Source organism: Chiroxiphia lanceolata, chromosome 3 (assembly GCF_009829145.1).
Source record: "Chiroxiphia lanceolata isolate bChiLan1 chromosome 3, bChiLan1.pri, whole genome shotgun sequence".
Lineage (NCBI taxonomy): Eukaryota > Metazoa > Chordata > Aves > Passeriformes > Pipridae > Chiroxiphia > Chiroxiphia lanceolata.
Genome location: NC_045639.1, coordinates 90085655 through 90102414, shown reverse-complemented (window position 1 = coordinate 90102414; position 16760 = coordinate 90085655). Strand labels below are relative to the sequence as shown.

General features: G+C 37.8%; 1 protein-coding gene across 1 annotated transcript in view; it reads right to left on the bottom strand.

Annotated features, from left to right (window-relative positions):
- EYS (eyes shut homolog) overlaps positions 1-16760 on the bottom strand; it is an 852398-nt gene that overhangs the window by 40340 nt on the left and 795298 nt on the right. The window contains exons 42-43 of the mRNA XM_032683211.1: positions 14861-15033; positions 1803-1985 (exon numbers count right to left, since the gene is read on the bottom strand). Coding sequence (XP_032539102.1) covers positions 1803-1985; positions 14861-15033 — 356 coding nt within the window. The remainder of the gene's footprint in view (positions 1-1802; positions 1986-14860; positions 15034-16760) is intronic.

The window sequence follows — 16760 nt, the reverse complement described above, 5'->3', positions numbered from 1 at the left end:
AGTTTAAATACACTCACAGTGGTTTAGTACGTATTTAAGTTAGGCTAATTTGGGTAATCAACCTGATAAATTAAGTAAATGTTCTGTACCAGGGTGTCATGGCACACTGAAGTACGGTTGATTGGCTGAGCTGCACTAGCTAAATTTGACAGAATATTTGCAAATGAAAAGTAGCAGACTGAATTATATCACAGATGAGTAAACTGCTGAGCTGTTCTAAGCTAACGAGTTTTAGTTTGCATAGCAATAAACTAACAGTCTGATTCTTGGAAGCCTACCACAGGGAAAAAGGGGAAGAAGCCCCAGAGGGTGCAGGAACTTAAGCAATGAAATTTAACAGAAAGCAAGATCTGAGAAAATGTAAAATGTACTAACATAGCAATGGAGAATACTCTGTATCCTTCTGATGTGATGTACTGCAGTTGTTTTTTTTAGACATATGTGTTACTGCATCATGCCTCCCACAAATTGATTTTTAATGATGCATTTGGGGAGCTCGGTATCTTAAGATTGCTAATAATAATAAATTCTCCCCTCTTTCATCCTCCTGAAGTATTAATTTTCTGATACTCTTCAGCATAAGCATTGGGTTTCTGTAACTCGTGGACCATATCTGCCAAACTCATGTGATGTTTTAGATATGGTAAAGCATCTACTATTGTAGTAGAGACTTATATTTATGTACCTAAATCACTTTCCATCACTGTGTTGGGTTTAGACGTAAAGACACACCACCAAAACTCCCTCCTAGACTTCAACAATCCAACAGACAATTCCAAACCCAAATGTTAGGTCACATTCCAATTGCAGAAACAAGATAAAAATAAATTACTTGCTTCTTATGATCTATGAAGAATAAAGTAGTCTCTACTCTACTTTACATCTGCATTAAATTTTCATTAGATATTTTTCAACTTTCATCCATATTATAGCTTCTTTGCGGAGTAATGCTAAGATGGACAGAACACAAGTAGTATTTCTATTTTAGCCCATTGCAATTCTAATGCCATGCAGCCTGCCACAGAGTGGTGCTGTGAAGAGATACCTTAAGTATTGCTAAAATCTTAGTACAAATGCTGTAAGTAGATTTATATAACCTGCTTCTCAGCTGTGTTAATCAGATCAAGTTGAATGCTTTGCTATACAGACTCTAGCACGACTTAGTCATAGCTATCTTGGGTTACCTTGCATTGAGTCATCTCAGGGGTTAGAATCTCTTGTTTGACATAAGTAACACAGAGTCCAAAGCTAGCTGCCACAAGGTTGGGTTTCAGTGTTGAGTCCTGTGTGTCTTGGAAGTTGAACCACTATGACAACAGCAGCAATTCATGGCTGCCCCTGTGGCAGGTCGTTTGAGACACACGGCAGGATGACTGTGGCATGTTGGATGGGCAGATTGATTTTCCAATCAAGTAAGTATCAGTGGAAGAACATTTGAGGCAGCATCTCAAAATTGCTTACCAAATATATGTGACCAATAATGAAATTTATGTGTACAACTGACAAGAGAGAACTTTGTTTTTCATTTCTTCTGTTCAGAAATATGCTACCTCAAGTGTCAAATTAACTGTTAACTTTAATTACTGGAAGCAGTTATATTTCTTCATAATGAAAAGAAACATTTATACAACATGATTGAATTACTGTGTCTTTACAAAACAATAAAGTATTGAAGAGATTATTATCCCCCAATGAAATTATATTCTAAAAAGAATCAAGAAAAAACCTGTATATATTTTTATCCTACTTGTTTAATGAGTATTTGAAAATGTATAAGGATAGGTAATACAAATAAAGCTTACCTTGGCCCTTCTGTCCAGTGAAAAAAATCAGGTTATCTTGTAAAGCTGAGTCATGGTTTGCCAACTGAAATTTCAAGCGAAATTCATAGTAGAAGGTAATATTTGGGATCGTAGAATAAGCTAGGAATGAGGTATAGCCAAAGACATCTGTGCCACTGAAACTTGGTTGAGTAATATTAATAGCTGAATTTAAAAAAAAATAAATTCTGTGTTAGGGCAAATTCTTTAACATATGTATTTGCAAGCTCTATTTCCTAGCCTGGTTTAGAACATAAGAACTCATAAATAAAATTAATTATTCATTATGTTGCAATGTTTTACACGCATGAAGATACAGTTTGGCTTTCCTGTGAGGGTAAATGTCTTTATTTTTCAGCTTTTGTAAATAGGCTTATTTTTCAAATGAATTATTGGCAACTGCTGCCATCTCCTGGATTCTAGGTAACATTGTTACTCTATTTGTAACAGTTTGTACACTGTAATATTGACTCAAAACTCGGAGAGAGAAAACACACAAAGAAATTCTCTTCTTAAAATAAATGCCATCTCTGACAGGCATCTGACAGAAAGTGTGTACAACGATGTGCTGAAGAGGTTACGGAGTAATAATTCTTCACAGGTAGAGGAAATAATGAAAAGAAACCATAAAAGGATGAATTGCAGCACAGTGAATTGGACCTACGTGAATTACAAATAAAATCAAGTCCGTACATGTCTGTATTGGTGAAAGGCAATAGAGCACTGCTACTAAGCACCTCCACTGCTTCAAGGATTTCTTGCTGGAATCCAGCCAATTCCTGTAGTTGATGCTGAAAGCAGAGATCATGTAATGCTCGTATTGACTACATGGTTTAGTTAAAACAGGAGAGAGAGGAAGAAAACTGAGTAAAACTTAATCTTAAAAGACTGGGTATTGGAGTAGGTTTAAGATTTGAGCAGTTACGTCTAACCAAATGTCATGGTTTGAGACATGAGCACCAAATGTGACTGGATACAGCTTTACTAATGAAAGCAATAAGAGAGATTGGGGGAGGAAGGCATACAGAGCTATACCACGTACAAACCAGATTGGTAAGTACTAGTAAAGTATTATAATGATGATCATCATCAATACTCCCCAAGTAAATCTACATTAACCTTTAAGCATCTGGCTTTGAATACAGTGTGGGGGAAACAATAACACATAATTGTGAAAATTTTATCACCGTCTCTAGTTTGTGGAATCTGTCTCTAAATTTGCAACTTAGTGTAAGACGCCAGGCCCTGAGCTACAAGCTCACCGAAGGGGTTTTACTTTAAAAATATAAAAGCTCCAACAATATCCACCCTCTGGACATATTAGAAGAGCCTTCGGCTCTTTTAAACACCTTAAGAGAGAGTGCATACGAGAAAAGCTGAACACATTTTCTCAGAGGGCACTTTTGCTGTTAAACTTTAGAAAATAAGAGTACTTGACACAAGTTTAAAGGGTAACATTCAACCAAAATAAAGCATTTCACAAAGCATTGACTTAGCATATGCTAACATATACAACTTAGTAAAATCCAGCCCATCCAGTCCCAAGATACCCAAAATATTAAGAAAGGAAATCAGGAGAAGAAGCAAAGAAAGAGAGAGTAAAAGAGAAATATAGCTCCTATCCCTACATCCTGCATAGATCCAGCTATAGGAGGCTAGAAGATGAAGTGTTCAAACATGTGGAGACCACGCGTCTTCGGTTTTATCTGCTCTGACCCCCTGTGGTCACCTTTCCCAGGTGGGACTTTCATCCCACTGGCCATTCTGGGGCTCTGGGGTGTAGTGTGGGCAGTGCTCCTGGGCTGCCTCCGACTGACAGCTGCCCAGGGGTTGCCTCACAGGGGCTGAGGTATGGGATAGGGCATTGCCTCACCTTTGTCAAATTTGACCCGCCCCGCCCCTGCCACACACACTTGAGTTGGTCCAAGCCAATAATTAATATAATAATCTAGTGTCTCACACATGGAAAACCTGCCATATTGGTACTGAAGTTGCAGACATTACCTTAGTACCTGGTACTTGCATTGGATAAAAGGTGCAGACATAGGCATGACAAACCTTTTCTAGCACAGACTTGGAGTCTGCAGCAATACAGAGTGTACTGTCCCATTTACTAAGCGCTACTTCACACTTGTGACACATTATGTCTTGCTCTGTGATCTTAAATGGGAGCCAGGAAATTTCGATATGAAACAATGATTTTGTCCTAATTAGAAGAAAACTGGCAATGAGTTTGTTCTCAACCAAGTCTGACTGAACATAATCTCAAGTCTCAGACCTTTGTGCTGGAAAAACACAACTCCTCATATTTAAATTTGGTGATAGTTTCAGTCCACCCATATTCCCTCAGCTTACTTGAACATGACTAAAGTAGGCTCAAGTTCTGCATTTTTTGTTTCTCAGGAAGTTATGACACAAAGGCAGCTCCTTTAATGCAAAGTATTCTTCCTTTTTCCTTTCCTTTTTTCCCTTTTGTTCCTTTCTTTCCGTTTATGTAATAAACCACAAAATACTTAAGAGACAAGAAGATTTTAAAATAAAGCAGACCCTTGGATTTATGGTCTTTTCCTGCTTTGCTTTATAACGGAAAAGGTAAATTCTATCACGTACCTCCACAGAGCCAGGTAATTTGGTTCTCTGATAGAGATCACTGAAGAGTCTATTCCTGATGAGTTATTCCCAACATAAACACTTTATTCCCAGCATGAAGTATGTCATTGTTTCAGCAGTTTCCTTGGAGCTTTCTAACTGGGGAGTTATTTTTTACCTTTCTACTTGCTCCTTTTCGTATTCCCTCTAAAGATGGATTGAACACTGATGAAGAGTCTCCAATGTAAGAAAGCCATGGACCTGTTGGAACAAGTCCAGAGGAGGGCCACTAAGTTGGTCACAAGGCTTGAACATCTCTCCTATGAAGACAGGCTGAGAGAGTTGGGGCTGTTCAGTCTAGAAAGGAAAAGGCTCCATGGGTATCTTATACCACCTTCCAGTACCTGAAGGGGGCCTACGATAAGGCTGGAGAGGGACTGTTCTGTGAACAGGGCCTGTTGGGGTAGGACAAGAACAAGAGTGAATGGCCTTAAGCTGAAGGAGGGAAGGTTTCGATTAGATATTAGGAAGAAATTCTTTACTGTAAGGGTGATGAGGCACTGGAACAGGTTGCCCAGAGGTATTGTGGACTCCCCATCCCTGGAGGTGTTTAAGGCTGGATGGGGCTCCGAGTAACCTGGTCTAGTGGAAGGTGTTCCTACCCATGACAGGGATTTGGAACAAGATGATCTTTAAGGTTTCTTCCAAGCCAAACCATTTTATGATTCTATGATTATATGAGCTGTGACATAGATGTCTACGTAACAGCTGACCACCTGATGTTGCATTTATGTCAGTAGAAAAATTAGGCACATTTAGGACACAGTGTCTTTCACATAAAACAACTACCTTACACAGGTCAGGTGAACAGTATTCTAAAATCTTTATTTCACCACACCAAATAAAAAGGCATCATTGGGTTGTAGGTAAGAGTAATGTATTTCAGACTTCTAAAGATGTGTAGGATGAAACCTACCTGCTCTGTATCCTGAAAACCGCTTTCCACTCTGCATGTTCTTTCTCTCTGGTCTTCATTGCCATAAAAACTAAATGATTGTGAAATTCTGAACTCGTTCTTTGTAAAATGAAGGAAACAAATTTTTTTTTCCTGATTTTAAAGAATGTGAACCCTAGGGATCTTGGAAACCTAATTATTTGCACAAAATTGTGTGCAAAGCCTGGTACGTGTTGAAGAACTGAGCGTAGATCTCTGAACTCCAAATTAGAGGATAGTCACGAATCATTCTTTGCTCCTGGGTACCAGAGCACAGCTATTTTCAAACCATCTAACAAGAAGTAATTTTCCTGAGTGATGTCCATCTTTGACTACTTGAGCATGTCCTCTCAGTTCTTTATGGTCTTTTCCTCCAGCTTTAACTGTGCATTTTGTTGGGGTCATGAAGTACATTCCATAATATATTCATCATTGTAGGGGCTTAAGGCATCCCTGCCATGCTCTAGGTTCCATACCTGGTAGTGGACACCACCAGTCAATAGTTTTTGGGATCAACAACTTATTTGAGGATAACAAAATGGTGAGTAATGCAAATCAGGGGTACAATTACCCAAGCAAAACCAATAGTAAATCCAGTATATCACTAGTAGTGGGCTAAACTTAATATCTGGGCACACAAAGATTTACATAACAGTGGTTATCAGGAGACTGGCAGGAAGAAGGGCATGCTTCTCCAGAGGAGCAACTCACACACGCCAACAAGTTTAGGGAATTTAAAAAATTCCCTAGTTGGATTGTCCTTATTTAGTGTTGACTACCTGAACTTGTTAATCAGCTGTCATACCCCAGCCTTGCTTCCTTCTGCTCTGTTCCTTCCCTGTGCATGCACCATGCCTGGATGCTACCTGAAATCGTGGATGAGCACCATATGGAGCTATACCTTCATTAGGCATGTGGTCACCACAGGAAGAAACACTGTTTAGGGCAATAGGAGTCCCACAGGCATTTTTTATGAAAACCATTATTTTGGTTTACTTCATGGTTTTCTCCACCATGTTGAAGAAGTTTCTCATACCTAGTAGAAGTCAGATGCAGTATCTAATTAACTACCCTATCCTTAGCAGGTAGGCAGATGCAGTAAGTGTTTGCAAATAGTCCTCCCTATCCTCATCTCTGGAGAGTAAAATGTATTTAGAAATGTTAATTAATACTGAGTAAAAAGCTTAAATTTCTACCTAATTCAATCTATCTAGTTTGACAGATATTCCATAGTTTATCTGTTTCTGGACTGTTGTATATAGATTTTATACCACATTTTTAATCACGTTTCTTCTCTACACTGAGTTATTTATGAATAGATCTTTATTCAATTACATAAAAAAGTGAAAGGTCATCAGTAAATGTTCATCAGTGTAAAATATTCAGTCTTTGAGATTCCTTTCATGCAATGATCATACTCTTGCATATTTTTAACTTGGAAATTGAAAAAAACATAATAATAACCCTGTTTGAAAAACACAGTGACTGGTAACATTGTGTGAAGTAAGACAGCTCCATATTTTCCTTTTATTTTCTATCTTTTCATTATAAAGCTATGGAGCCAAGACTGTGCAGAAAATTGCATAATCTTTTTCTTGAAACACAGTCCTTTTAAACATTATTTGTAAAATGTTTGCCACTGGCTGAAACAGCAGAGGGCACAACTAACCCCATTGGATTATTTTTTTTTTCCTGTCTAGACACCATTCAAGCTGATTTCTGCCCTTGCTCTTAGAGTGCACAGTCTGAAGTGGTAAAGAACAAAGATGTTTCTCAATGTCTCTGATGATGAGCCTTGTAAAAACAGAGTCCAGATTAACACTGTGCCTAAAACACACACTGCTCTGACAGAGTAGTGAAGTCTTTTATCAACTTTTTGTCCTTGCTCTTGTCCTATGTCTCTCCGTCAGTTCTATGTCATTCATCATTGTGCTTTTCTGCATTCCCAGTACTGAACAAGTAATAACACGATATGATATGTTCCATTGCCTCACAAACAAATAATGACAAATTATCCCATTATATAAATATATTAATATAGCCAACAACTTGCTTCCTTAACATTTTACATCTTATCAGAGGTGAGCATAAAAAATGGGAGTTAAAAAAAAAACAGCTTCAGTTTGAAAAAAATCTTAGCAAAGAGAAGAGAGTAAAGTGACAAAGCTGAAAAAGAATAATGGTTTCATTTTCTTTGAATTTTCTGTTATGAGTTAATGTTCCTTCAGCATTCACTGCCAGTACATCTTGAACCACAGCTTTACAATACATTGCAAAAAACAAGACAGATTAAAGGAATAGAAAGAGATGAAGACTTCAGGCTAGAGAATTGCAATCCGATAAAACACTTCTTTTATATTAACATTGACTAACTGTGAACAGTTACCAGCTCAGTGTCTGGCTCCAGGATCAGCAGCCATATACACTGTGGGATGAGTAGTTCTCCTAAAGACCTGCTCACATGCTTCATAGACTCACAGAATTACAGAATCATGAGTGTTGGAGAAGACCTTCACGATCATCCAGTCCAGCTGATCATCCAGCACCACCGTAATCACCATATCCCCAAGTGCCACATCCAAATGCCTCTTGAACACTGCCAGAGACAGTGACTCCACTATCTCCCTGGGCAATTTATTTCAATACCTGACCATTGTCTGAGTGAAAATTTTTTTTCTAATATCTAATCTGAACCCCCCATGGTGGTCATTTCCTCTTGTCCTTTCACTTGAGATACGGCAGAAGAGACCAACCCTCACCTCACTGCAATCTTGTTTCAAATCGGTGTAGAGGGCAATGATGTTTCACTTCAGTCTTCTCCAGACTAAACAACTGCAGTTCCCTCAGATGCTCCTCACAGGACATGTTTTTCAGACCCTTCCCCAGCTTCTATGCCTTTCTTTGGACACATTCCAGCACCTCAATGTCATTTTCGAAGCGCGGGGTCCAAAATTGAACACAGTACTTCAAGTATGGCCTCCCAGTGCTAAGTAGAGTGGGACAATCACTGGCCTGCTGGCCACACTACTATTGATACAGGCCAGGATGTTATTGTCCTTCTTGGCCACCTGGACACACTGATGGATCATATTCAGCTGACTGTAGAGCAGCACCCCTGGATTCCTTTTGGTTGAGTAGGTCTCAAGCCAATTTTCCCCAAGCCATGCACAGGCTTGTTGCAAAGACAACATATTTGCAAAGACAATATCAAAAAGGAATGAGATTTATCACCAGACTCTGTGTTTTACAGTCTTCCAAGCTATGGTGGATTGACTCTAGGTGGATGCCAAAGTAGCTGTATCATTCCCCTCCTCAGATGGACAGAAAAAATATAATGAAAAGCCCGTGGATTGGGATAAGGACAGGTAGAGACCACTCACCAGTTACTGTCATTGGCAAAACAAGCTTGACTTGGGGAAAAGTTATCAATCAAATGAGAGTAGGGTGATGAGAAATAAAACAAGTTCTTAAAACATTTGTCTCCTCCTTTCCCTTCTTCCTGGACTTAAATTCCCTTCTGCATTCTCTAACTCCTCCCCCGCCACTGGGAACAGGATGATGGGGAATGGGGGTTACGATGAGGTCTCTGCTACTCCTTCTTCCTCAGTGAAAGGACTCTTCGCTCTCTTCCCCTGCTCCAGCGCAGGGACCCTCTCATGGGAGACAGTCCTTCATGAATTTCTCCAGTGTGAGTCCTTCCCATGGGCCACAGTTCTTCACAGACTACTCTAGCGTGGGACCCCCATGGGGTCACAAGTCCTGCCAGCAAATCTGCTCCAGCATGGGCTTCTCTCTTCATAGGTCCACAGGTCCTGTCAGGACCCTGCTACAGTGCAGGTTTCCCATGGGGTCACAGCTTACTTTGGACATCCACCTGCTCCAGTGTGGGGTCCTCCTTGGGTTGCAGGTGGATATCTTCTCCACTGTGGACCTTGATGGGCTGCAGAGGGACAGACTGTCTGACCATGGTCTTAACAATAGGCTGCAGGGGAACCTTGCCATGCAAACCCACTTTTCTCACTGGAAACTCTGGGAAGTCCAAGGAAGGAAAGCTAAGGGTTGCTGGAGCTGAAGGGTGTTGCAGTGCCAGCTGAGAGTTCAAGGTAGTCGTAAAAGTCTCTTGATGTCTGGAAGACTGTTGTATGAGGAGTTAGTGATGCACAAAATGGGTAATTGAAGTGTACACCTTCCCCTTCCCACCCTCAATAAATACTTATGGTTTCCTTTTATTTGTCCAGTGGCATCAATAATCATGGAGTCATCAGTTATACTTTGATTGCGAGTTGAAATTTGAAATAATAGAAGTGACTTCACAGTACAAAGATGAAAATATGAATCTGAAAAACTGATAATACAGCAATGACATAATAGTGTGTGAGTGTGCTTATGTGTGTGTTTTACAATTTTTATGACATTCCTCACATTGAAGAGGTGGGGGACATTAAGGCCCACTGAAAACCAAATGACCCAGAAAACAAATTGTCTTGAAGAGGAAGAAGAGCAACGCTGATCAGCATTCCCAAAGGTCTATTATCACTGACCAGAAACCCTGCAATGCAGATTTTTTTAGCTGAGGAAATACCCTTTGGGCATCTGCTGTCACTGAACTGCATGATTTAGTCTTAGACTCAAACAGCTCTGAAGGTGACATTTTGTGCCAAACATAGCTGCACAGAAACAATTCTCATGCAGGCTGATTTTTGCTCTACAGAACCTGAAGCAAGTGGCTATTTCCACTTCAACACTTTGAAATGAATTTTATGCATGAGGGAATACATCCTACAGAAAACCTGCTGGAATCCTTTGGACTACAGAGCATTACCATAAATGTTGCTGAGAAATGTTTCAAGGAAGATCCTTAGAGATTGCTGTGAATGAGTGCTGTGAATGGTTCTTTTCAGGATGTGTTTGCTAAATGCAGTGTCACAGTTAGGTCTGCTTCATATATGTTGTCATATATATGAAACTAAAACACTGAAGTTTGGTCTAAAACGCTGTAACTTACACAATTACTCATCTTAGCAACGCACATTCCTTTGAAATCCTTCTCCCTTTAAATTTGCATTTGTGCTTAGAAAGTGCTTGCTCTTGGTTCCTGGCTTAACAAAATGCCACATGTTATGACAAACAGCTTCCCAAGGGGTCTAGTTTCTTGTGTAACATACAATTAACAACAATATAACATAAAGAGTTTAGAAGTTCAGGTCTTCATTTCCAGTCCTGGTGAATGAACCATTTCTGCTTCACTTGCAGAAGGATGTTTCACTTAGGAAGCCATCACAACTTCACAGTACAATGATGCCCTGATATTTCCTATTTAAAATTTCTGTGTCTTATATATCAAAATTCCTTATAATCAGACATTTCAGACATACAAGCCTTTTTTTTTTTCACACACTGTATCAATTTCCTGTACTAACTAGAGAATGCCTCCAGCCCGTGTTTAGATGGAAGTGTTAAAACGATAGAAAAAAAAAAGAAATAAAGGCTGATTACTGAGATGGTAGCAATCCAACAACTCTAATCAAATCTGTGATACTAAACACTGGAGGAGATTTACAGTCTGCAAAAAACACAATGCAAGCAACTTTTTACTAATTTAAATATGAAAGGAAATTTAGCAGACTAAGGGCTTGAATGCTGGCTGCTTTCACATCAATCTACTGAAAAGACAGAGCTCAATAACTGGACTCAGTTTAAATGACATAGATCCCTTTATGTATATCTTAAAAAGCCAAAATCACTTGGGAGATAGAGTCAAGCTGCCCATGTAGACATAATCTCTGTTCCAAAGTGTTGCGTACTGATGGTGCGTTCCACCTCATCTTCCACCTCACCCCTGTAAGCTGGAAATTGTGGAGTCATTTAACTCCTCAAACCAATAGTCAAGTCCCAGTCCTATCCCAGGAACCATCAGCCCACCACAGGTCCATCTCCACAATTTCAGAGGAACACAGAGCCCAGAGGCAGGCAGGAGCCCAACTTAGGGATTCAGAGGAAGGAACACCTTGTCCAGACCCCTTCCAGACCTGTCTCAGGAGAATCCTAGCCCTAGTATCAAGGTATGACACAACCACAATGAATCAACGTTGGATCAATCACCATTTGAACAGAGGGGTGTAACTACCATGGGGTATGGGACCCGTTACAGGATGCAGGTGAATAGCACAGGATGCATTTTGGAATAGCACAGGACTTAAGGAGGTTTTTTAGAGAGAATTAGGTGATTTCAGGAGGAATAAGTGTGGAAAAATAGAGGGATACAGATACAAAAAGGGTCAGTCACATGTGAATGGTTGGCTGGTCAGTATGCTTGTCTGGCCATGTCCTCTGCCTGGTCAACATGGCCTGTCCTCTTCTATTTTATATTGTCATCCTTTATTCTCTTGGCCCATTAAGCCTTAGCTATGTAGCTTCTTGAGAGAGATTTCAATGCATAATGGTCAACTTCCAGTCAAAATAACATGGTCATCTAGTGATAAAAGGAAAAAATGTAGTGAGAGAGAATGCACTTTGCTACACATATTGGGAAAAATAGACATGCTTTTAGGAAGCTTTACTGATGTCTGAAACAAGTATAAAATAACTAAGATAAACTCAGAACCATTGTTACCAGCCTGCTTACACTGTAGTGTGCTCCATCAGCCTCAGATATGTAAGAAAATTCCTTGTCAATCCTGGATCTTATCTATTTTTCCATATTTATATTGGTTTCTCTAAGTGAAATTACTCTCTCTCCTTACGTTTTTGCCTCATTTGTCATATTTAGGGTAGCCCTATAACTTTCTTCACTTTTTGAATTTTGTACATTTCCCATAAAATGATGTATTTTTAACTGGTCATAACAAATAAAACCCCCAAATTTTTTGACATTTGTATGTTTGTTTTCTCTATTTTGTTTTGTTTTGATTTAATAGTGACAATAGTTTTATTATCACTTCTTACATACTTGTAGAGATTGATGTCTTTCTTAGTTTGACTTCTAGCTCTTAATGGATGGCAATTGGAGCTCTAATATGGGGAAGACCTGTAGCAGCAGGCCCATTTCTGGCTCTGTCTACCTCTTTATTTATCCTTACTTTGTCTTTTTAAAATAATCTCTATTGGTAGGAACAGCAAAGCTGGCAGAAAATTACAATTCTGTTTGATATATTAGCTATATTCAATTTATCAAATAATCACTGTGACATCTTGTTCGTTTCTTGTTGATGAAGATCAACTATTATTTGATAAACATTTAGGAGAAACCAGCTTTTCTTCAGTGTTTCAGACACAAAGTAGCATGTACTAGGTTACTAATCAGAATAGTGGAGACAATATTATTGTGTATCTTAGAAGCTGATTTGTTTAAAATGTGCACGTCTATGCTTTAATTTTAATGGACCATTTAGTTCTATTAAATTTATTATCTGGGACACTCATTTTGTTATAGTAAACAATTAAATTTTCTTTCTGTTTCTAAAATAATTTAAGTTGTTCTACCATTTTAATTAGGCAATCTATCATTATCTTCAAATACCTCCCCAAAAGTATGACTTTGATGCTACTAGGACTATCCCCAAGGATGTATCCAGACTTCACTGCATTGTGTCTCTGTTTCTCCCTTCTTTGTTTTAGAATATGTAACAATGAGGCCTTTTGCAACTCATTTTCAGACCTCTGTCAGTGCTCAGTTTATTTCTATTCCTTCTAAACTATTAAGTCATGGTTCAATACAATAATTTTTCATATTTCAATAATAATTTCTTATGTTGTGGCCTTATTGGCCTACATTTATACTCTGTCCTACAACGCTGACTGTTCTTTCTCATTTTGCTTACTTACAGTGGTGATTCAGACAGTGTTTTCCCTTTCCATTCAATAAAATTAATTTTTTCTGTGGTTTCAAAGACTTCAGCTTTGTAGTATAATCAAACTAATGAATTTGTGTAATTTCTCTCAATTTATGCTCTCAATTTTTATTCAGTCTCTCAATTTAGAAACAGCTAGATATGAAGAGTTGCAGAAGAGCGTCATTAAACAATGACAGAGAAAAAGCATTAGATGATATTCAGCATTGAGAGATGCAAATTGGGGTAGATTTCAGAAACGGTCCTATCCTTAAAAATAAAATGGTGAGCTCTGAACTCACCACCAGCATTCAAAGAGAGAGGTGTTAGGAGTTTTAATGAACATTTTCCTGAATACAGCAGTGTCCTCATAAAAGGAAATAGAATGGAGGAAGTGTTTAAGTAAAGGGCAGAGAGTAAAAGAGAAAAATGTCAAACACTACTGTACAAAGCAGTAGCATTATCACACCTTGAATATTGCACCTCGAGTCAGCTCTGGAGTGTCATTTTAAAGAGAATGCAGTGGAATGGAGGAGAAACAAAGAAAGGTAGGCTGTATGATTAGAGATACAGCATATGAAGTCCCAATGTATTGTGCTCCTGCAAGCTAAGAAAGATTACCAAGAAAGTATCATACACACTTTATATATTTGCCTCTATTTGCTATTTACTATTAATTATCAGGGTTAGATGAAAACATGGATAAAACATAAATGTTCATCTAATGAAAATTTGGGGAATAAAAATTTTAAATAAGCCTTAAATATGTATGTGATATGACAAAATCAAACTGATAATGCTTAATATTTATTTGAAAAGGAATTTCATATGCATCATTAAATCAGCTCAGGACCAGTGATTATTTTCTCTATGCAGATTTTTCAATCATTACTTCTTGCTACATTGATTGTTAGGGGACCAGAATACTTTGAATGTTCACTTTGAATGTCAGAGGAATTTCTGACCTGGAACAATCATTATAATCAATGCTCAAGGAATAAAAGTCCTTCATTTGATAATATAAGGAATAAAAGCCCTTCATTTGATAATATAAGTCAAAATGACCTATTTACTTTGCTTTATTAATTTCCCTTCATACTGTCTCCTGCTTCATGGCAAAGCACTTGGTAAATTTTAATTTGTTCCTTTTTTGACCGGAAAAATTAATCAAATTTTGGTACCTGGTAGTATTCTTAGAATCCAGAAACTATTCTTTATAAACTGATTTTATATGCAAAATGTATTAAGTAATGCTTCCCTAAGTAGAGGAAAAATCAAACTACAGGGTAAATCAATTTCTCCAAATGATCTCTCAGTCAAATCTCTCTCTCAGCTCTTCTCCAGGTAATTTACTAAAACATCAGACACTACCTTGTATTTCCTAGCTTGTAAACTCTCAGTTTCTTTGATCTATCTGCCTCCCTTTCTCTGACCTGCACTTTTATGAAAAAACACTTGGGGAAGGTGATCAGCTCAGCCATTCTTTGTGACTGGATTTTGGGCTGTGTTTGTAGGTGGGGAGATGGTCACTTTCAGTGTTTTCCCTTCAAAACATTTGACTTGTTTCTTTCCCCAGCTTCTATGAATGATAGAAACTACAACCAATGCATGATGAAAATGGTTTTTACCTTCACTGCAGAGGATGCCAGATCTTCCATATGGACACAAGCAAACAGCATCTCGATTGGACTTTGGAAAACACGTAGCACCATTTCCACATGGATTTTCATCACAAGTCACAAACTGGCAAAGTTTTCCAGTGTAGAGTTTAGGGCATTCACAATACCAATTTTCTGCATCACTGAAAAATTTAAATTAAAACAAAAAAAATAGGTATAAGTACCAAAATGCACTTAAAACAAACAGAACAGGTTTTACACTCATTGAAAATCGGTGGTATTTGACTTATAGTTGTAATAGATCTCTTTGTTTTTAGTAGTGCACCTGACATTAGACATGCCAGAATCTTTAGTGGTGACTTGATAGGTTCTTTGGTGTTTAATTTTATATTTTAATTTATCTTTCCTTTCATGGTGAGATATGTGAATTTTCTAATGTCTCAGTAGTTGCTTGTGCTCCATCTTTCATAAAACAGTCAAAACAACTGCTACAGAAAAACAGGTCTTCTATTATGTCTGAAAAAATGAAATAATGAGAACAAAAAAAATGAAAGTTACTACTTTACTTTGCAAATGGAAACATCATGTATTACAAATAGCTTGTGCCAACACAGTAGGATGTAAAAAAGCCCTGAATTATGCTTACAGTAGTGACTATATTGAAATTGAAACAGAATAAACAGGTAATAGCTCTGCTATCATATAACTTATGTTTTTAGTCATAAAAACAATATTAGAATAGGCAACAGAATAATATAAGTTCTGATCAATCTTGAGGGGTGAAAAAACAAAAGGCTTAGAAATATGCATATTCTCTCTGTACAAATGATTTTTTTTTACAGTATTCAAAGATAACACAATGGTAGGAAAACCAAAATCAGAGAGGAAAAACAGAAGTGTAAGACATTCTCATCTATCACTTATTATAAATATAATTTCATTAAAGGTCTTATTTGGTCTTCTCCTTTTTTTTTTATGGCCAAAATCAGATAACAGCTAGATAGGTCAGCAATCATGTGATTGCTATATATTGTCAGTATTGAACAGAAAGATGTCTGCTTTGTACTTGATAAGGTCACATGTGCCTGTGGGTATGAATGCAGAAGACATAATGTGTGTTGTATCAAATCACAATCACTGTGGTTTTCCAATAATAACACAATCATTAGGATGAGCACTAATGAAATATCAAATATATGTGATTCAAAAGTTCTATTATCTGCTTATAATATCCATGCAATCAGATTAAAGGAAATAATTCTGAAGCTGAAAGACCTGTATTTTTTAAAAGAGGGAAATAAGTAAGTCTTGTGACAGCCTTTGTTCATAGCAGTTGATTAGTGTGTTCCTAAACTGACCACCCGCAGATCTGGGGAGTGAGGATCTCAGCTGGAGAGTCTACCAGAATGAATCTCATGAATAATGCCCCCAGACACCTTTGCAAAGAAATTGCTATCAGCTGCAATAATAAATTTCTGTGTGTAGCCTGTTCTATTTATAGATCTGCTGCAGACACTGGGAGAAGAGTGTAAATGAGATACTGGATTGCTTTCATTTGTGCAGCATCAAGAGTCCTACTTTCAGTAGTTTTAATATCAACATTAGAGAGTTCAGCTAATTAAAAAAGCAATAATAAACTGAATTCTTCCTGTAAATCTACAGTTGATGGTGATGTTCTTTAACACTAGTTATTAAATGTGTTTCAGTTTGTTTATAGACAAAAAGACAGATCATCACTGCTGACTGCCATAACACACAGACTTTAGTCTTCATCTTTAAAGAAATAATTTTCATACATTGTTGTATTGAGCTCTATATGTAACGCCAGCCATTTCTTTTTATAGGCTTATTTTTTTCTATTATGGAGAAGATTGAAAATAACAGGTCTCATAACAAATTGTGAGGAGTT